This window comes from Rhinoderma darwinii, chromosome 4, assembly GCF_050947455.1.
Source record: "Rhinoderma darwinii isolate aRhiDar2 chromosome 4, aRhiDar2.hap1, whole genome shotgun sequence".
Classification (NCBI taxonomy): Eukaryota; Metazoa; Chordata; class Amphibia; order Anura; family Rhinodermatidae; genus Rhinoderma; species Rhinoderma darwinii.
The window spans coordinates 32,731,734-32,754,462 of NC_134690.1; the positions used below are offsets into that span (position 1 = coordinate 32,731,734).

At 41.6% G+C, this 22,729-nt stretch overlaps 2 protein-coding genes across 4 annotated transcripts in view; one reads left to right on the forward strand and one right to left on the reverse strand.

The window, feature by feature from the left end:
* Window positions 1-19,343, reverse strand: part of FAM228B (family with sequence similarity 228 member B) — a 32,559-nt gene extending 13,216 nt beyond the window's left edge. The window contains 5 exon segments of the mRNA XM_075860988.1: window positions 3,440-3,637; window positions 4,754-4,831; window positions 6,243-6,386; window positions 17,345-17,462; window positions 19,127-19,343. Coding sequence (XP_075717103.1) covers window positions 3,440-3,637; window positions 4,754-4,831; window positions 6,243-6,386; window positions 17,345-17,462; window positions 19,127-19,323 — 735 coding nt within the window. The 5' untranslated portion in view covers window positions 19,324-19,343.
* A 357-nt stretch (window positions 19,344-19,700) lies between these two features.
* Window positions 19,701-22,729, forward strand: part of PFN4 (profilin family member 4) — a 74,681-nt gene continuing 71,652 nt past the window's right edge. For all 3 annotated transcript variants that reach the window (XM_075863849.1, XM_075863847.1, XM_075863848.1), the window contains exons 1-3: window positions 19,701-19,775; window positions 21,370-21,498; window positions 21,843-21,977. In XM_075863849.1, the coding sequence (XP_075719964.1) occupies window positions 21,382-21,498; window positions 21,843-21,977 (252 nt within the window). In that variant the 5' untranslated portion in view covers window positions 19,701-19,775; window positions 21,370-21,381. The remainder of the gene's footprint in view (window positions 19,776-21,369; window positions 21,499-21,842; window positions 21,978-22,729) is intronic.

Consider the following 22,729-nt stretch of genomic DNA (forward strand, 5'->3'; position numbering starts at 1 on the left):
CTATATACAAGAATATAACTACTATAATACTTCCCCCTATATACAAGAATATAACTACTATAATACTGCCCGTATATACAAGAATATAACTACTATAATACTGCCCGTATACACAAGAATATAACTACTATAATACTGCCCCCTATATACAAGAATATAACCACTATAATACTGCTGCTATATACAAGAATATAACTACTATAATACTGCCTCCTATATACACAAGAATATAACTACTATAATACTGCCCCCTATATACAAGAATATAACTACTATAATACTGCCCCCTATATACAGGAATATAACTACTATAATACTGCCCCCTATATACAAGAATATAACTACTATAATACTGCCCCCTATATACAGGAATATAACTACTATAATACTGCTGCTATATACAAGAATATAACTACTATAATACTGCCTCCTATATACAAGAATATAACTACTATAATACTGCCCCTATATACAAGAATATAACTACTATAATATTGCCCCCTATATACAAGAATATAATTACTATAATACTGCCCCTATATACAAGAATATAAATACTATAATACTGCTCCCTATATACAAGAATATAATTACTATAATACTGCCCCCTATATACAAGAATATAACTACTATAATACTGCCCCTATATACAAGAATATAACTGCTATAATACTGCCCCTATATACAAGAATATAACTACTATAATACTGCCCCCTATATACAGGAATATAAATACTATAATACTGCTCCCTATATACAAGAATATAATTACTATAATACTGCTCCCTATATACAAGAATATAATTACTATAATACTGCCCCTATATACAAGAATATAACTACTATAATACTGCCCCTATATACAAGAATATAACTACTATAATACTGACCCCTATATACAAGAATATAACTACTATAATACTGCTCCTATATACAAGAATATAACTACTATAATACTGACCCCTATAGACAAGAATATTACTACTATAATACTGCTCCTATGTACAAGAATATAACTACAATACTGCTCCCTATGTACAAGAATATAACTACTATAATACTGCTCCTATATACAAGAATATAACTACTATAATACTGCCCCCATGTACAAGAATATAACTACTATAATACTGCCCCTATGTACAAGAATATAACTACTATAATACTGCTCCCTCCATACAAGAATATAACTACTATAATACTGCCCCCTATATACAAGAATATAACTACTATAATACTGCCCCCTATATACAGGAATATAACTACTATAATACTGCCCCCTATATACAAGAATATAACTACTATAATACTGCCCCCTATATACAGGAATATAACTACTATAATACTGCTGCTATATACAAGAATATAACTACTATAATACTGCCTCCTATATACAAGAATATAACTACTATAATACTGCCCCTATATACAAGAATATAACTACTATAATATTGCCCCCTATATACAAGAATATAATTACTATAATACTGCCCCTATATACAAGAATATAAATACTATAATACTGCTCCCTATATACAAGAATATAATTACTATAATACTGCCCCCTATATACAAGAATATAACTACTATAATACTGCCCCTATATACAAGAATATAACTGCTATAATACTGCCCCTATATACAAGAATATAACTACTATAATACTGCCCCCTATATACAGGAATATAAATACTATAATACTGCTCCCTATATACAAGAATATAATTACTATAATACTGCTCCCTATATACAAGAATATAATTACTATAATACTGCCCCTATATACAAGAATATAACTACTATAATACTGCCCCTATATACAAGAATATAACTACTATAATACTGACCCCTATATACAAGAATATAACTACTATAATACTGCTCCTATATACAAGAATATAACTACTATAATACTGACCCCTATAGACAAGAATATTACTACTATAATACTGCTCCTATGTACAAGAATATAACTACAATACTGCTCCCTATGTACAAGAATATAACTACTATAATACTGCTCCTATATACAAGAATATAACTACTATAATACTGCCCCCATGTACAAGAATATAACTACTATAATACTGCCCCTATGTACAAGAATATAACTACTATAATACTGCTCCCTCCATACAAGAATATAACTACTATAATACTGCCCCCTATATACAAGAATATAACTACTATAATACTGCCCCTATATACAAGAATATAACTACTATAATACTGCTCCTATATACAAGAATATAACTACTATAATATTGCCCCTATATACAAGAATAGAACTACTATAATACTACCTCCTATATACAAGAATATAACTACTATAAGGGTATGTTCACACGGCGGGGGTCCGTAACGGCTGAAATTACGGGGATGTTTCAGCCTGAAAACATCCCCGTAATTTCAGCCGTACCGGCATGTGCAGGCGCTTGAACGCTGCGTCAATTACGGCCGTAATTAGCGCTGCTATTCATTGGAGTCAATGAATAGCGGCTCCAATTACGGCCAAAGAAGTGACAGGTCACTTCTTCTACGCGGGCGTCTATGTACGCGCCGTCATTTGACAGCGGCGCGTAAATATACGCCTCGTGTGAACAGACAAACGTCTGCCCATTGCTTTCAATGGGCAGATGTTTGTCAGCGCTATTGAGGCGCTATTTTCGGGCGTAATTCGGGGCAAAAACGCCCGATTTACGTCTGTAAATAGGCCGTGTGAACATACCCTAATACTGCCCCTATATACAAGAATATAACTACTATAATACTGCTCCTATATACATGAATATAACTACTATAATACTGCCCCTATATACAAGAATAGAACTACTATAATACTACCTCCTATATACAAGAATATAACTACTATAATACTGCTCCTATATACAAGAATATAACTACTATAATACTGCTCCTATATACAAGAATAGAACTACTATAATACTACCTCCTATATACAAGAATATAACTACTATAATACTGCTCCTATATACCAGAATATAACTACTATAATACTGCTCCTATGGACAAAAATATGTATAATACAATGGTTTCTGAGATTTTCATCTAAGTGAAACGGCTAGCTTTAGGTTTCTTATTGGTCAATTAGGTTAAGTACATGTATTATAACACAGCTCAGTATTTTAAATAATGGTTATGTCCAATTGGTCACATGACTGCATCGTCCCTGGCGATGTGCTGGTCTCAATCATGACATGGAGTATACGTGGCATTTAGAAAGTGGCAAGTGCGGGCAGAATTACAATGGAAGTGATGGTAAGTTACCTTTTAAGAGAGACTCGCTGTGTCATGCATCGGCCCCCGGCACCAGGCAGAACAATACGTGACAGTTTTGCCTGGAGAGTTCCTTTATTCGTGTATAGCGACCCCCACCATTTATTAAAATGAAAATCGTTAATAGACCTACAAATTTTACCTTCTTATTGCAATATCTCAAGTACTGAGCTAGAAGACGTCTTCTCCGCTTCTCTATCTCCTCATTGGATTGGTTATCAATGTATTTCTCGATGGCTCTCTGTAAAGGTTCCGCCACTCGTTCCGTCCACCTCTTGTGCTGGATCTCCTTCCTGCATTGCTCAGCCTGCTCTTCCTGTTTCACGTATTCCTCCACTCTCTGATACAGTACAAAAAAGTCAAAAGCTTAGAAACGATACAAACTACTCGACTGACCAGTCCCCCACCCAAGCAGCAAGAAATCCATTTCCCCTCACCCCTATGTTCAGTATACTTTGGATGAAATTCTACAATGGAGGAATTTTCTACATTATTGGACGTTTTTTACCTTATACACCTATCCATACTCCAGCACTGTGTGCAGCCACCAATTGTCATCCGCGGTCACATCCATAGATGACACCATCTTGGGTGCCCTATCAATTAAAACTGGTCCTATCGTTGGGCCATACAAAATTGGACATTTTCGACATCCCTATACTATGGGTTAGCTAATGTAAAGGAATTGATGAATGCCGGTATGCGGACTAATCCTAACTGGTCCGTCCTATGCGGATTCTGATTCCCAGTCCTTGACATTCTGGATTAGTTGTTCTTCTGGCTTCAGGTCTTGGCTACATCTCCTGGTTATCGTCTATGGCTTGCCCTCTGGTACATTGGACGATCCACTACTTGGTTATCTACCTTCATTACCACTGCTCTTGTAGACTCTAGTCTTCATCCAGCTCCTAGTGTGACCCTGGTATCCTCAGACCCCTCAGGCTGGAGACAGTTCAAAAAGCCTTCACCTGGTACTTGCAGCAAAGTCCAAATCCCTTAAGGTGTTCGGGGGTGAAAGTGTGGGATTTCTTAGACTAGTTGAGCCTCCAACTCTAAGATCAGAGCCCAAAGGTCCAGGAGTAGGTTCTACTAGAACTGTAGAACTGCATAACTACTGAGGTCTCAGGTCCATCTAAAGTGGTTATAGATGGTTCCCAATGTTGACCCAATGCTTCAGCCACAGACCTGACCATCATGTACTTTGACTGTTTTGGACCATCAGACTTTTATTTTTTTATTAACTTCACTACCAAACGTTACGTATGCCGGATCAGCACAAATTTGTAATCAGTTGGGCTCCGGACTAATTTACTTTATTAACTCTAATGTTTTGTAGAAATGAAGGTTGGGACAATAACGACCATTAAGAGAAGAAGGAAATGTGCAGAACATCGATTCCTCCTCTTTACAGATTCTTTAGTTCTTCCTCCATATCTCACCCGTCTCCAGCAAGTACCTGGTTATAGAGGTTCTCGGTGTCCAGAACACACTGGGTCATTGCACTGATCTCCCGGCTCTCCTCATCCACCAATAGCTGAGGAGATAAATAGAAAATATCTCAAGCACACCTGTTATTAGAGGGTGGGGATGAGTGGGTACACGTTGTGATCCCCAAATTAGACCTTATTCCACACAACTGCACCTTTTCCAGTGCATATGATCACCTATATCACACCTCGAAATACAGACCCCCTTAAACAAATACAGAACTCCAGACCAAACCCCCTAAATACAGATCTATGAGCGGACATGCACATAAGCACCCGTTCGTCCTGGTCCTGGAGTCCTCTTCACTCCCTGCCTCGATTTCAGGACATTGTCTGTGGCGGCACAAGGAGTGGAGAGGACTGCAGGAACCGGGAGTGGGGAGTATATTTTAACCAGGTCATGAAACACCGGGGGCATTTGCTGATCTTCAGGGAGTCCAGGTGGTCTTGCCTTTTTTCTGGGAGTCTCTCGAACATTCCTGGAGGGTCGGTAAGTATCCCTTAGGGTATGTTATGCGTATAAGCTGCAGATCTTCCATCCGGATTTGTGGGTGGGAAATCTGCGGCGTAGTACAGGATCAGAAAAGTGAACAAGATCTTAACAAATCTCTTCAACACACCGCAGAAAATATCTGCTGAGAAAATATGAATAAATTGACCTGCTGTGCGGATTATAAATCTGCAGCATGTCAGTTTATGCTGCAAATTCGCTGCGCATTTGTTGCAATTTCCCTTTTGAGTTCAGTGGAGAAGTCAAATTCCGCAACAAATGCCATTGTTTCCGGAATTTGCTGAGTATTTGCGGTTAAAAAGAGAAAAATACAAAACCTTATACTTACCACTCGCGGCGCTGCAATAAGAACACGTCCCTGCTCTTCCGGCTGCTCTGTGTCCAGGCAGCCCTCTGTGATGATACTTCATCACATGTGACCCCTGCAGCCACTCACAGGCAAGAGTGGTCACGTGATGAAACGTCATCACAGGAGGGCGCTTGGATACAGAGCAGCAGGAACGTGTTGATAGGACAATGGCTGGAGAGGTAAGTATAGGGTCTTATTTAATTTTTTTGTAGCAGCCATTTTCTTCACAGGAAAATCTGGCAGAATATACGCACACCATTTAATGCGAATATTCATCCGGATTTCCCGGCGTGTTCTAGGCCGTATACGCTGCAGGCTTTTCCGCAGCATGTACGCCCCGTGTGAACAGACCCTTAAAGCATACTATTACCATTGAATAGATTTCATGTGCAGATACATTGGGTGAAATCAAAACTGGTGCGGCGGAAAATAGAGCAGTTTCCTATAGCAACCAATCAGATTCCAGATTATTAGTATTTTTTTAATTTAAGCAGAGACTGGACGCTGTGGACTACCGCTCCACTTTCCCTTGCACCAGTTTTGATAAATCTCCCTCATTATTAGCGTCCATTTTCTGAAGTACGTGACTGCACTTTACCTGGACGTAGGGCTTGTGTGACAACCAGTTACCGGTCTTCTTCAGAGACGTGGTAGACGGACTTCTGGTAACCGGATGTGATGCCGCCATCGTCTTGGGTAGGGGAAGGCAATTATAAATTTTCGGATTCCTAAAAGTCACAGACTGAAAAATAATGTATGAACAGAATTCAACAAATATAGGATTGCGCAGCACTTTTAGTAATAGATTTATACAGTTACGTTGCGTGAAGGAGCGCTATCGGCGGTCATTTCTGCCAACTGACATAGGCCCCCACAATAAATCCTTGGTAGGGCAAGATGGACGTGGGTTTCGTTAATATTTTAGACATAGAAGTAAAAGTATTGATGGTGTATATGCTATAGGCAGGTTAAAAAAAAAAAAAAGTATATTGCGTTATTGTCCTTTTATGTCATGTTTTAATGTTTATTGTAATGCCGTGACACAATTTTCCCGTTGGGGATGAATAAAAAGTTTTTCTATCTATAGACGACAAGAGACTACTGTATCTCAACATGGCCGACTTACTGCCAGTGCATTTAGGCCCACATGTTTCAGCCACATCTATTGCAAAGAGGTGAATAAAATCAAGCACACAGCCATGCAACCGCCATAGACAAATATTGAGATTAGTATTGGTCGTACTGAAGAGCTCTGTGACTTTACAAGTGGCACGGTCATATGATGCTAGAAGTCAGGTTGTGAAGTTTCTGACCTGCTAGATTTACCCTGGTCGCAGGAGTAACAACAACTCAGTCATGAAGTGGTAGATTACACAAACTCACAGATGCTGAAGAGCATTGCGTCTAAAAATCACTTCACTCTGCCTCTAGAGTTGACATCAGCACCAGAACTGCGTCGTGCTTCACGAAATGGGTTCCATGGTCGCTGCCCACAAGCCTAAGATCACCCTGCACAATGCCAAGTGGCAGCTAAAATAGCGTAAAAGCACGTCGTCACTAGATTTGAGCAGTAGAAATGTGGACATGGCCCTGACCTCATCCAACACCTTAGGGACTAATTAGAATGACGATTTCGAGCCAGAACTTCTCGTCAATGTGATGGTCAAGTGTCCACATACTTTTGGCAATATAGTATATATTCACCATCCCATCAGGAAAAAAAAAAAACTATTAATTTAAGACCATAGTCATGAATAAAATCTATTGACCCCATTTACAAAAGTAGTAGGAGTCAAATTGTCATCACCATAGAACCACTTCGTGCAGTTACCACCACTGTAGTACGGTCACGGGGCCCGTGGATAAGGATACTGTAGATGATAGTGTAAACCCACGGTGTCACCAAGGGATTTGATGTGGGGCTAAAGCTGGGAGCGGAGTCAAAGGGGACCCCATGTATTCACCCTTTAACCCCTACACAGGGTCTGGACTTCGCTTCTGGGGAACCCGAGGTTGCTAACCCCAGAGTAGTCTCACTTGGCAATGGCCAACGTAAATCGGCATAGAACAAAATCAGACAGAATGCAAGGTCAGGGGAGGCAAGGATTGGCAAAGGTACAAGGTAGAAGTAAATTACAAGACTAACTAGGAAGAACCTTATTGCTCAGGCAATGGTGAATAGGGGGAGGTTCAATTTATACCCTTGCAAAGCTGGGTCAAAGGGATGCGCTGGCCCTTTAAGACTGGGGGAGTCAGCGCGCGCACACACACTAGGAAGTGCACAAGACACCGGAGGAAAGCCACAGTGAGGAAGGCCAGGAATCGCAAAGAGGGAGGCAGGATCACGGTGTCAACCAGGAGCCAGAGGACACGGTGGAGAGGTAACGATAAGGCGGCGGGCGCCGTGGGAAAAGTAGTCTTTACTCTTGTATTCCATTTAACATAACGCACGCCTATGTTAGGCTCACCAAATGGTTACGGCTCCAAAACGGATACAGGAGAAAAAAGCCAGTTAGACAAGGACTACACAGAGTTTTATGAAGCAGCACTCTGAATGCAGCTTTTGGTGTGAATGGAGAGGAGGACAACACAAAAAGTTTATTTCCCCAGACTTGAACAAAAATTATTCAGGATCTGTGTCTCCGGGCGTAGAATAAAACTGCTTCATCTATTTATAATCTTTTTCGGATGTCCCATGCAGTCAGATATACTGATCTCTATTACGATCCTCACTGATCACACCATTGAGCCACACTTCCCAGCATTCCTTGTTTTTCAACTTATCTCTGCACAGTGAAAGGAATGGGCCTCTAACGGTGATTGACTGCCAGGTAGAACTGAAAGATGGTGGGGGGGGTAGCAGCTTCGGGGTGACGTGACAGGGAAAGCTGCCTCACGAGAGCTAATATGGCTGACAATGGTAGCCATCAGACAGCTACTTCCTGTCCCAAAACTGCACCAAGAGATCTGAAGCAAACCCTTCAAGTGCAATGTCATGTTAAAAAGTGTGGTTACTCATTGGAGTGGAAGTTCTAACCGAATTGGTGGTTAGATTTCGAAGTTCTAAGGGTCCCACACCGTGTAGAACCAGCTCTTTGTACCTGCAAAAAGACTGTAGGGAAAAAAAAAAAAAAATAGTCTCATGCCCCTCCCACAAAAATAAAATGTACTCAATGTTTTATATGTATTTAAACTGTAAATTATTGTAAAAAGTGGAGGATCGCACCATGTAAAGAGAAGGGGCTAATCGAAGACCACGGAAAACGACACTCCGAAGGAAACCCAAGAATCTCGTTACTGTTGTGACAAAAGTCAGGCCTCTCTGGTTACAGCACTATTGTTTACCCCAGTAACGAACCGTAAATGACCTCATAGCAAGAAGAATACATCAGTAACCCAGGCGACTCTCTCCAAAGAATGCCAGGAAACTCTACCGAAAGGGTCATTAAATAGGTAGTTACATATAGGATCGGCATACACCATCTTACTGCACCTAGTTACTCTTAATATACTCCGAAGTTGTTCTCGATATAATTTCTAATAACCTTTTTGTACCATTCGGATACCAATAGGCCATAGACGGACATACAGTGAAGGAAATAAGTATTTGATCCCTTGCTGATTTTGTAAGTTTGCCCACTGTCAAAGACATGAACAGTCTAGAATTTTTAGGCTAAGTAAATTTTACCAGTGAGAGATAGATTATATAAAAAAAAACCAAAAAAAACAGAAAATCACATTGTCAAAATGATATATATGTATTTGCATTGTGCACAGAGAAATAAGTATTTGATCCCTTTGGCAAACAAGACTTAATACATGGTGGCAAAACCCTTGTTGGCAAGCACAGCAGTCAGACGTTTCTTGTAGTGGATGATGAGGTTTGCACACGTTAGATGGAATTTTGGCCCACTCCTCTTTGCAGATCATCTGTAAATCATTAAGATTTCGAGGCTGACGCTTGGCAACTCGGATCTTCAGCTCCCTCCATAAGTTTTCAATGGGATTAAGGTCTGGAGACTGGCTAGGCCACTCCATGACCTTAATGTGCTTCTTTTTGAGCCACTCCTTTGTTGTCTTGGCTGTATGTTTCGGGTCATTGTCGTGCTGGAAGACCCAGCCACGAGCCATTTTTAATGTCCTGGTGGAGGGAAGGAGGTTGTCACTCAGGATTTGACGGTACATGGCTCCATCCATTCTCCCATTGATGCGGTGAAGTAGTCCTGTGCCCTTAGCAGAGAAACACCCCCAAAACATAATGTTTCCACCTCCATGCTTGACAGTGGGGAGGGTGTTCTTTGGGTCATAGGCAGCATTTCTCTTCCTCCAAACACGGCGAGTTGAGTTAATGCCAAAGAGCTCAATTTTCGTCTCATCTGACCACAGCACCTTCTCCCAATCACTCTCAGAATCATCCAGATGTTCATTTGCAAACTTCAGACGGGCCTGTACATGTGCCTTCTTGAGCAGGGGGACCTTGCGGGCACTGCAGGATTTTAATCCATTACGGCGTAATGTGTTACCAATGGTTTTCTTGGTGACTGTGGTCCCAGCTGCCTTGAGATCATTAACAAGTTCCCCCGTGTAGTTTTCGGCTGAGCTCTCACCTTCCTCAGGATCAAGGATACCCCACGAGGTGAGATTTTGCATGGAGCCCCAGATCGATGTCGATTGACAGTCATTTTGTATGTCTTCCATTTTCTTACTATTGCACCAACAGTTGTCTCCTTCTCACCCAGCGTCTTACTTATGGTTTTGTAGCCCATTCCAGCCTTGTGCAGGTCTATGATCTTGTCCCTGACATCCTTAGAAAGCTCTTTGGTCTTGCCCATGTTGTAGAGGTTAGAGTCAGACTGATTAATTGAGTCTGTGGACAGGAGTCTTCTATACAGGTGACCATGTAAGACAGCTGTCTTTAATGCAGGCACCAAGTTGATTTGGAGGGTGTAACTGGTCTGGAGGAGGCTGAACTCTTAATGGTTGGTAGGGGATCAAATACTTATTTCTCTGTGCACAATGCAAATAAATATATATCATTTTGACAATGTGATTTTCAGTTGTTTTTTTTAAAAATATAATCTATCTCTCACTGGTAAAATTAACCTAGCCTAAAAATTCTAGACTGTTCATGTCTTTGGGTAAACTTACAAAATCAGCAAGGGATCAAATACTTATTTCCTTCACTGTATGTCCCTGATACCACTGTTGGTCCATCTGCACGGCCAAAGAACCTAGGTATTCCCTGCAAGTACAGCAGCTCCCCATTCACTCATTGGGCACGGCTTTGTGCAAAGAAAAAGCAATAGGGTCCACAGCCACGTTGTTCTAGTGACGGATCGGCGTCCCGATTTAACAAGGTGTTAAATGGCAGAGATCAGGCAGAAATATTCCTTCTCCTAAATGTATTCCTGCTGGCATCGTACTATTACAGCACTCCGCAGCGTTAAAGGGGTTGTCCACTTTAGACAAAGCCTTTTTGTTTGAAGGGTCCCCTGATAAGATGATCACAGGTTCTCACTGCTGGGTCCTCCAGCGATCAGCTGTATTCTGTGGGAAAAACCATCAGTAAGAGATAAGTTTCCCTGCAGTGCCACCACAGGGGAAATTAAGTATTACACAATTCTCATTGAAATCAATGCGTGGCCATGGACGCGTCGACTCCTCCAGAGAAATGTTCTTTGTGGCATCTCACTGTTCTGGCTTGTAGAAGAGGTTCCTGAATAGAAGACCCTCTTCTGTCAACTCAGAACTTCTTAATAGGGTATTTGAACAGGAGTTTTCTAAACTAGACAACCTATTTCACCTGGCCATAGACGATCCAACAAGCTTAATCCAATCGGTTTACAAAAATAAAAAAATTTAAGAATATTGGGGGGATTTATTAATATTGTATTAAATATCGGGCGGAAACTGCGTCAAATAAATTGAATTCCCTTAGACATTTATGGCATATCCACAGGATATGCCATATGTATCTGATAGATGCGGGTCCCAGCTCTGTGATCAGCACCAATGTCGAGAATGGAGGTCCCCAACACCACCCCCGCCCCACCACTGGTCACTGCATTCAGATGGATACTCAGTAGAGAGGTGACGGAACTTATGGAGACAGTATAGCTCCCATATAACTGAATGGGAGTTAAGGAAACTGTGAAGGACAGAGAGTGACACGGTTTCCGTAGCCTAACCACATCTCCACCAAGTCTTTCCTTGCATGCGGCGGCCCGCAGCCGCTTCACTAGGCGGGGACCGGGCCGGAAACATTCCGTTAGAGATAGTTGCTGGTCCCAGAACTGGGACTCTAATTTAATCAGACATTTATGGCACATTCCATGGATATGCCCTAAATATCCAAGATGGAAATACGTTGGATCCGTCTTTCGTACCATAGACGAATTATGGTTAAAGCGGTTTTCCCGTTTTTACCGTTGTTAGCGTGTCGTTACGCCCATCTATGTGCAATATTTTGAGCTCAGCCCCAAGATCTGCCCCATTTAGCAGAATGAAGGCGCTCCTTACACGTTGCGATATGCAGCTGCTGTAAAAGAGGAAAGAAATGTGAAGTGGAGCAGCACTGACCGCCAGGAGAAGCGTACCGTATACTGCAGGAGGTGAGGAAGGGTGTATATATGGTCATGTGACTGCACATATAATACAGACACTGGATGAGACTATATAGGAGACATCATGCAGACTGCAGGCCACAAATTGATGTAACGTGAGTCGCTCCACGAGGAAGTGCATTTCAGCATATTGTACTAGTCACCTCCTCAGTCTTCATTGGACAAGTTTAGACTTGAAGGAAGACAATGAACTCCTCGCATTGTGCTGTAGGGTCACGTACCGGCGACATGGAAGGAAGGTAACCCTTACTATAAACATTGTACCTGGACTCTTACTGCACCTTATCAAGGTCGTCATCAAGGTTACATCTAGGATTTTACAGTAAAAACTGCAAATACTTGTAGGTTTTCTCTCGTACTGATCTTAAGTAACATCCTGAATTCTGCAGACTGACAGTTGAAGTCTGTCAACACTGCGCTGACAGACACGCCCCTTACCGCTTCGCTGAGCTCCTATTTCACTGTACTGTATAGTAGAGTGTGGTGGAGATGCAGTATTTTTTTCTTGTGCAAATGCTACATATCCAACATTGCACCACAGCAGACTTTGCGCTGTACAGACACTGAACCAGCAGGTTAGTGGTGAGATGTAAGGTACTAAAAAAAAGACTTAGAGCTATCAGGAAACAATACAACTTAGGGTTGCACGATGCAATCGAAACTTCGATACTGTGCACCCTCAAACGGTACAATACCATTATTTCATGTATTTCTATGCGAACCTTTGCGGCCGCACAGCTTAGCATTGTAACACATGAATGTAGTCAGAGCGCGGCTGCGGCTGTGCGATAGTCATTGCCCTGCTCCTGAGTGCTGACAAGTGTGCATGCGGTCAGCATGATGTGATGCGACCAGCGCTGTACTAATGATTTCTGGCAAAGCCCCATGTTCTGACTTCAGTGCCTGCGCCGCTGCTCATTAGTGCAGCACTGGCCGTATCACCTCATGCTGACCGCACACGCACATTTATTGTCAGGATCAGTATTACACAGCCACGGCCGAGATCAGAGAATCCTCTCATCTCCGACGTTATTTTCCCGAATGCTACGATCAAAGCTGACCGCAGTATTCAAGGGGTAAATGAGAAGGGGGGATCCCTGTGACGCGATCGAGGGACATACCATATATGGGCAGACAGCCCAGGGTCCATTGAAGGGCCCTAGGGCTGTCTGACCATATTTCCTGTTAGGGTAACTTGGGTATGGACTAACAACTGCCTGTGTACACAGGCTAATGTACTGGCTATATATATATATATATATATATATATATATATATATATACACACACACACATATATATATATACACACACACACACACACACACACACACACTACCGTTCAAAAGTTTGGTGTCACCCAAACAATTTTGTGTTTTCCATGAAAACTCACACTTATATTTATCAAATGAGTTGCAAAATGACTAGAAAATATAGTCAAGACATTGACAAGGTTAGAAATAATGATTTTTATTTGAAATAATAATTTTCTCCTTCAAACTTTGCTGCAAATGGAGCATTCCAAGACAAAGCAATTACAGCATTGCAGACCTTTGGCATTCTAGCTGTTAATTTGCTAAGGTAATCGGGAGAAATTTCCCCCCATGCTTCCAGAAGGCCCTGCCACAAGTTGGATTGGCTTGATGGGCACTTCTTGCGTACCATACGGTCAAGCTGCTCCCACAACAGCTCTATGGGTTGAGATCTGGTGACTGCGCTGGCCACTCCATTACAGATAGAATCCCAGCTGCCGGCTTCTTCCCTAAATAGTTCTTGCATAATTTGGAGGTGTGCTTTGGGTCATTGTCCTGTTGTAGGATGAAAATGGCTCCAATCAAGCGCTGTCCACAGGGTATGGCATGGCGTTGCAAAATCGAGTGATAGCCTTCCTTATTCAAAATCCCTTTTACCTTGTACAAATCTCCCACTTTACCAGCACCAAAGCAACCCCAGACCATCACATTACCTCCACCATGCTTGACAGATGGCGTCAGGCACTCTTCCAGCATCTTTTCAGTTGTTCTGCGTCTCACAAATGTTCTTCTGTGTGATCCAAACACCTCAAACTTCAATTCATCTGTCCATAACACTTTTTTCCAATCTTCCTCTGTCCAATGTCTGTGTGCTTTTGCCCATATTAATCTTTTCCTTTTATTAGCCAGTCTCAGATATGGCTTTTTCTTTGCCACTCTGCCCTGAAGGCCAGCATCCCGGAGTCGCCTCTTCACTGTAGACGTTGACACTGGCGTTTTGCGGGTACTATTTAATGAAGCTGCCAGTTGAGGACCTGTGAGGCGTCTATTTCTCAAACTAGAGACTCTAATGTACTTGTCTTGTTGCTCAGTTGTGCAGCGGGGCCTCCCACTTCTCTTTCTACTCTGGTTAGAGCCTGTTTGTGCTGTCCTCTGAAAGGAGTAGTACACACCGTTGTAGGAAATCTTCAGTTTCATGGCAATTTCTCGCATGGAATAGCCTTCATTTCTAAGAACAAGAATAGACTATCGAGTTTCACATGAAAGCTCTCTTTTTCTAGAAATTTTGAGAGTTTAATCGAACCCACAAATGTAATGCTCCAGATTCTCAACTAGCTCAAAGGAAGGTCAGTTTTATAGCTCCTCTAAACATCAAAACTGTTTACAGTGGTGCTAACATAATTGCACAAGGGGTTTCAAGTGTTTTCTAATCATCCATTAGCCTTCTAACACAGTTAGCAAACACAATGTACCATTAGAACATTGGAGTGATGGTTGCTGGAAATGGGCCTCTATACACCTATGTAGATATTGCATTAAAAACCAGACGTTTGCAGCTAGAATAGTCATTTAGCACATTAACAATGTATAGAGTGGATTTCTGATTCATTTAATATTATCTTCATTGAAAAAAACGGTGCTTTTCTTTCAAAAATAAGGAAATTTCTAAGTGACCCTAAACTTTTGAACGGTAGTATGTATATATATATATATATATATATATATAAAAAATAAATAAAAGTAATGTTAAATAAATGTAAAAATAATAACTATTTTTTACAATAAACATTAAAATAAGTCTCGATACATAAAATATACACATTCGGTATTGTCGCGACCATAATAAATTTATAGCGTCATTTATGATGTGTACGCGGTTATAAAATAAAATCAGCTTTCTTTCACTTATTATTGTGAGGCACGAGGTATTATGAATTTTGAACCTCCATGTGCCTCACATTCATAGTAATTAACCCCATCATGTTCCTCACACATTAACTCAATGTTGTCCATTATGACGGAGGAACATGATGGGGTTAATTACTATTATTAGTTATAAGGGTGCACAAGAAAAAGTAGTCAATGACAGTCAGCTCTGCTACATCAGCACGTGAGCAAGTAGTTGTGCGAGAGGATGACATTTGAGATGCTGTGACACTGAAATAGGATCAGTCCTTTAATATTACTCGCCCTCCTGTATAATTAAGAAGGAAACGAAGACACAGGAGCGTTCTATTGTAGTAAACGACTTCATACCCAAGAAAGGGCAAAAAAATGGTGCAGAAAAAAACAAAAACACAGCGGTGTGACCCACAGGAACCAATGAGCTTCTATTCATTTTTGTAGGGATTTTAGAAACCAAATATAGTAAAGTTCTCAAGTTCATTACTGGACGGTCAACAATCTGGGTGGCGCATGGCCCAGCATCTGAGACAAATAGTCCCAAAGGGCATTTTAGCCAGGATCGGTGGTTGACCCGCTGCAGCTCCCATTTCTAAAAGCCAGAGGACGTATAGGTGACTCAACTAGTATCAGATTAGTGGAAGGGGGATGAGCGGCGGTGGGACGCTCGGTAATGACCTGGCTCCTCTATGGAGGGTAAGCAGCAAAAAAATCAACATCAGCATCAATATGGCCGCCCATTTTAAAAAGTCACTGGGGAGACTAGAGAACTGTGCCAGAATTCAGTGCACCATACTACTATGTGTCTTAGACATTTTTTGAGTGTCCCTCGACAGTTCCAAAAAGTGTCTGGAAAAGGGGGCGTGGCTAAGTAAAAAAAACTTATCAATGGTATGTCCAGCCAGCGGGAACGGAAACCAGATATAGACGGTGAGGTCAAAATACACTGGTCCATTACTCACTATTATAGGAACTAATGATCTGATTGGTTACTGTGCAACTGCACTAATTCTTCATTAAACCAGTTCCTTTGACACAAATGTAGGACAGCCAGTGACCTGTAGTCGGACTGTATGGCATAGTAAATGTCATCATACACTGGTGTATTGTAGCCGGCACAACCAGTCTATTGTTTTGCAATTTCATTGAGGTGCCGATCAGTTGCCATGGCAGCCAGAGGCCTATGGGAGGCCTCCAGGTCTGCCCTCAGTGCTGTATTATTGAGCCTGGCCAGAGGCAAGGCTTAATAGCAGAGCACAGATAAAGACAATACACTGTAATACAGAAGTATAGCATAATCGATCTAACGATCAAATTGTAAAGTCCCTCAAGGGGACTAAAGAAAAAAAAAATCATAAAGTTAGTAAAAATATAATTTATTTTTTTAATAACTGAAAGTATTAAAAAACGACAAACCTTTTCCCATTTCGTGTAATCAATCATAAAAGTAAACACAATTGGAATCCCCGCATCCGTAAAAGTCAGAACTATTAAAATATCCCATTATTTAACCCACCGAGTGAACGGTGTAGGAAAAAAACAAAAAAAATTATCAGAATTGCTGTTTTTTGGTCATCTCGCTTATAAAAAAGAAAATAGAAGAAAAAGTGATCAAAAAGTTGTATGTTCTCCAAAAAGGTGCCAACTAAAACTACAGTTCACCCGGCAGAAAACAACCATCACACCGCTTAACGGACGAAAAAAAAAAAAAAACGTTTTTTTCCAATTTTACCACACAAGGAATTGCTTTTCAGTACATTATATGGCATCATATCATTAGGATATGCCATCACTTTGCAATGGGTGGGGTTTGTTACTTTTCCTAAAGACACAACAAATCCAACATGTGTGAACAGACCCCAAGACATACAGATTACAACACAAGACAACATTCAGGAGATACAACCAAACACTACACCCACCTTGGCCTGCTCGGGGCTGGGGAAAAGATCCTTGAGGGTCCGTGCGCTCTGTACGGTGATCATTCCTTCCTTTATTGTTCCTCTACCCCCGAAATCATCTTGCGGAGTGAAACATCCCCTAGTGGTCAAAAAATGATGAAGATGATTTACATGTCACTGAACACATGGTTCCCCATAGTCTGATCTTCTACATGGATCTTCCTTCATGGTAGCATGGCACCAGATGTGCCAGGAGTCTTGGCCAGTGCTGAGGGCTATTGGGGGTTAGCGGTGGATGAGGCACTAAAGCATGCACACCTGCGGCATACTAGTAATGTGGAAATTATGCACCGCACTTCAAGCACCACTGTACTAGCGGTTTAACCCCTTCTCGACATTTGACGTACATGCACATCAGTCAGGAGGGTAAGTATATTACACCTGACACGTCACTATAACGGCCAGGATCGGAGAGAACTCCGATCACGGCCGTTTAACCACTTATGTACCGTGGTCAATAGCAACCACGGCAACTAAGCTGTTAAACAGAGGGGGGGCCATATTTTCCCCTCCCAACGTAATGCAATCGAGGGGTGCTGAGGAGTTGTCATGGCAGCCGGTGGTGTAATGAATGTCCCTACGTCTGCCATCTGGGCCCTCCTATTAAAGGGTAACTAAACGTTCGACAAACTTCTGACGTGTCATAGTGATATGTCAGAAGTTTTGATTGCTGGGGGTCGGAGACCCTCACCAATCGCTAAAACAAAGCGGCAGAAATCCTCGTGTGAGTGTTCAGCTGCTTCGTTTCTGTTCGGCTTTTTACGGAAATCAATGCATCGGAGTACAGACACAATAGAAAGTCTATGAGCCCGTACTCCGATACTGCGGCTTTCCGGAAAAAGCCGAACAGACACGAAGCGGCTGAGCGCTCACACGAGAACTTCAGCTGCTTTGTTTTAGTGATTGGTGGTGGTCTCAGTGCTCGGACCCCACCAATCCAAACTATGACATGTCACTATGACTCGTCAGAAGTTTGTTGAACGTTTAGTTACCAGAGACCGGATAATGCTAAACGCACAATACAGTGCAATAACGTTCGCATGTTCAAGTCCCCTAGTGGTACTAAAAAAAAGAAAAATGTTAACCTTAGTTCAATAAAGTTTTTAGTCATACAGGGAAAATAATTAAAAAGTTCAAGAAAACCTTTTCCCATGGTATTTTTGCATCCGTAAAACATTTAACCCACAGGGCGAACGCCATAATAAATAAAATTATATATATATTTTTAAATTTAGTTCTAATGAGAGAACAAAAAATAAATATATACAAATATAAATCATATTGACCTGCAGAATAAAGTCGTATTCACAGCTCGGCGAACGCCAAGTATTTTGATAAAGTTTTTAAGAAAATGTATTAAAAAAAAAAAAAAACATGAAAAGTTCGAACCCTCCTCTTGCGGTTTTTTTCCGTACAATAAAACAGAACTGGTATCGCCGCATCCGTAACGACTCGAACTATTAAAATGTAACATTATTTTCCCATTCTGTAAACACCGTAAAAAAGATTTCGGTTTTTTAGCACCTCGCCCCCGTGCCCAGCAACGCCAATGGTAAATACTTACGATTTTTCCAATGTTGGGGGAGGGCAGACATAACGTCTTGTTAGTTTATGCATTATAAGACTTCGTAGCTATATTATAGTGTAGTGACATTCAGCTCTGCTACATCTGCTATAGTGCAACGTTAGTATTGTGTAAAATCTCTGCATTATTCCCCCTCTTACGTCATTTCAAGTACCTACCAGACATCGCACACCGGCCCGTCCTCATTCACACTGCAGAACCCAAGTCTGTCAACTTCTTCCCGAGCCCTTGCACTCATTTCTTCCGCTGCGTATCCTTCCGCGTCCTGTCCATCACAACCAATAGTCCTATTAACCACTTCTATACCAGGTCTAAACTTTCTTATGCTGCGCTGCTGAAGTTGACCACTTGTCATGCCAACAAGGTCCACAGCCGCCGCACTATTTATTCACTATTCCTATTTATCCTTTATTATATCTTTATTTTTTTTTATCTTTCTCTTCTAGTGTGTAGAGCTGTTATTTCTTAGACATATAATGCAAATGTATATAACGTAACAATAATGTTTCGCATTATTATAAGACGGTGTATGGGACTAGATTACATTTGTATCACTCCGCCACACTATTGTGGCGGTGTACAGTTACCATGGCAACGCGTTGTTACTGTTGTACCGCGATCGCTACAAGAAGTGAGTGGCAGAAGTAAGAGCCAATCGGTCGCAGGGAAATAATTGTAGGCGGGGCATAAAGCACTTGGCCGCCCAATAAGGAGTCTTGTGAGTAGTAACCACGCCTTCTTCAGGTCTGTGTATGATATAGTGGTCGCTGATGCGTGTGAATGTGGAGAAGTGACTAGCGGGGCGAGGTGAGCCGGGAACTTTATCATGGCGACTAATATGGAGTAACGGCTGTGCGGTCACATTATACATAGGCATTAACCCCTTAATAACCAAGGTGTTTTTGACCTTAAAGGAGTTGTCCTGTAAGGGCGAGTCCCCTGGCTATAAGCCGATCATAATATGGGGAGGGTCCTGCTGGAGCTCAAGGGGCAGGTTCACATATTGCGCATTTGTTGCGGAATTTCGCTTGCTGGTGAATATCCGCATCGTGTCTAGAATCCGGTGCCGATTTTATTTTAATTTTTTTTACGTTGTAAAAATGTATTTGTTAAAGCCCCATTCATTACATTGTATTGTATTGCAGATTCCGCAACAAATACGCCATGTGTGAACCCGGCCTATCTTTGGTGGAAATACAGCAAATTCTCACCGCGCTTAGCAATCGCTGAAATCCGTGGTGAAAATCGTCGCCCACATTTATGTAAATCACGCAGATTTCTGGGCTGGTTCGTCAGTGTATATTATATACGCGATCCGTTATTATCACCAGCAGGAAGTTCATGTTTTTCCGTTTTTCGCCTTTCATTTTGAATCGTGTTTTTTTGTGATTTTCTTTGTATCAGTGTTTTTAATATCGTTATTTTTGGTAAATTTTTACTCTCGGAAAAAATCTTTAGGTGTTTTACCTTTATTTCTTTTTTTACCCTACCAAGCATTATCGTGGCATTTGCCTAAAGTCTCCGGCACGTGATCGTATTACGTGAGGGCGGCCATAGCGGTCCATGCGTCTTTTACCGCTCCTCTGTACGCCTCCAGTTTTATGCGTAGGAATCCAACAAAACACCTGCACGTGAATATAAATTCCCCATGAAATAACAATTCTGGAGCATCTTTAACTTAGAACTCTGCATTGGGCCGTTCCTCTGTTATTCCTCCTAGAAATTTATGAATAAACTGGGTGTTACCATTTGCCTTGTCATAGGGGTGTGTCCCTACACCTTCTCACTGTCAGCACTGATTGGACAATGTCAGACTGTGTAGGGACACACCCCCAACTGGTAACACCCAGTAGTCCATTTATTCATACATTTCTAGGAGGAATAACAGAGGAACAGCACAATGCAGAATTCTAAGAAAAGATGCTCCAGAATTGTGTTTTTTTTTTAATGGGGAATACAACTAGAGAAGCGACGGGCCCGACTCTAACCTATCAGACATTTATGGCAATACCCTTTTCACAGTCCTGGCATTCAGGACCATGATGCTTTGCTGCAGCTGTGTGGGAGAAGTGAAATGACTACGTCACTGGGCACCATATAATACAGAGTTATGTGCTGGGAGGCGCTTGTGGCATCGTTTTTATTGCTACCCACAAAAAAAATCCAGAATTCCTCCCATCAGATAACTGAGTACCATTTACGGGGCTGTTCCATCAGGATAACCCTTGCCAATTCACCCAATAAGGAGATATGTGCCCCCCTCTCCATTAGGCATGGTCACCCATTAATCACAATAGGCCCCGTATAATAATACTACTACCTGCCAGTATTACATGTCCCTCCATATATACACACTATGTATATATATATACAGACACACATACATTTTATTTTTTATCAGGTGTAACAAGCAATGAACCAAATACAGAATCTATTGTATGACGCCCTAATAAAAACGCAACACGTGGAGAGCGCCGCGCTCATCAAAATCAGAGAAGCCATCGCCTTGACCTCACCGCCAGGATTCCAGGTAAGGAGGTCCATGTGGTCATAAGGATGAGACTGCGCAGGGTAATATCAGTTGTAATACTGGTAAATAATGGTCACGGTAGGCCCGTCTTCTGTAACGCAGCGGTCACCTGCTGGCGGACGAAGGGGAATAGGACTGATCTACAGATGTAGCCAACTTTATCTGGACTCTGATAACTTGCTGCAGCGTGATATCACACAACAAAAGCCATTGAACAAGTCATCGGAAAACGTCAAAGTTTCTTGCCGCTGTGTATTTAATGCGTTAAAAGTAAAGATAAAGATGGCTACATCTGTACAGTAGCAGGTATGTCATCTGGATTCATTGCACTTTGTTCTGTACAGCTACATCCTCAACAACTCCGTGCGATCATTGATGCCTTCAAGAACACGCCAGCCCTGAGAAGAGACGGATTTCATTTTCGGGATAAGAATTACAAGTGTATCCGCGCTGATAAGAACTCCATCTATGCTAAATGTGTGAGTCTTGTGCGGCAGCTGAGATCTTATATAGGAATTCAGTGGTAGTCAACGATAGCAGTGGCGCACTAAATGGGGGATTACTAGTACCTGAAAACCCCTCCTTCAGGGGGAGGAGCCACACAGCCATAGAGTTACACTATAATATTATTTCTGTCTTCAGCTGCCACTAGGTGGCACTCCTTGTACATTTAATATTGAGTTCAATGGGAGCTTTATAATTCTTTGTGCAGTGAGCTCCACCTAGTGGTGGCTGAAGGCACACAGCAATGTATCATTTAACTCTATGGCTGTGTGAGTGGATGCAGGGGATTTGGAGCTCTGTATCAGAAAAATGGAATAACTTCACTGCCATAGACCACTGCAGATCATACCATTAACCCCATCATCATCTCGACCAGCAGGAATATTAGGTGCTAATTTATAACCCACCCTAGACCTCTACAGATGTTACCGATAACTCCTTCACCGACTTAGACGACCACAAAATGTGTGATGAAGTAATTTGGCAAGATGAGTATTATGGGGTGTGGGAAGGTTATTTTACGAGGTAGGGACCCTACCTCGGAACCATTATGGGATCAGATACCAACATCTGGACTTCTAGGACGATCATTATATTGGACGGAGCTTACTGGTAGGATCAGCCAATCTTATCTGTATAGACAGTGTTCTTTATGGATATGTCCCATCTGTACAGAACAGACATGTTCAGCCGATCCTGTAAGAAGCTCATGCAAACACCCTGCTCG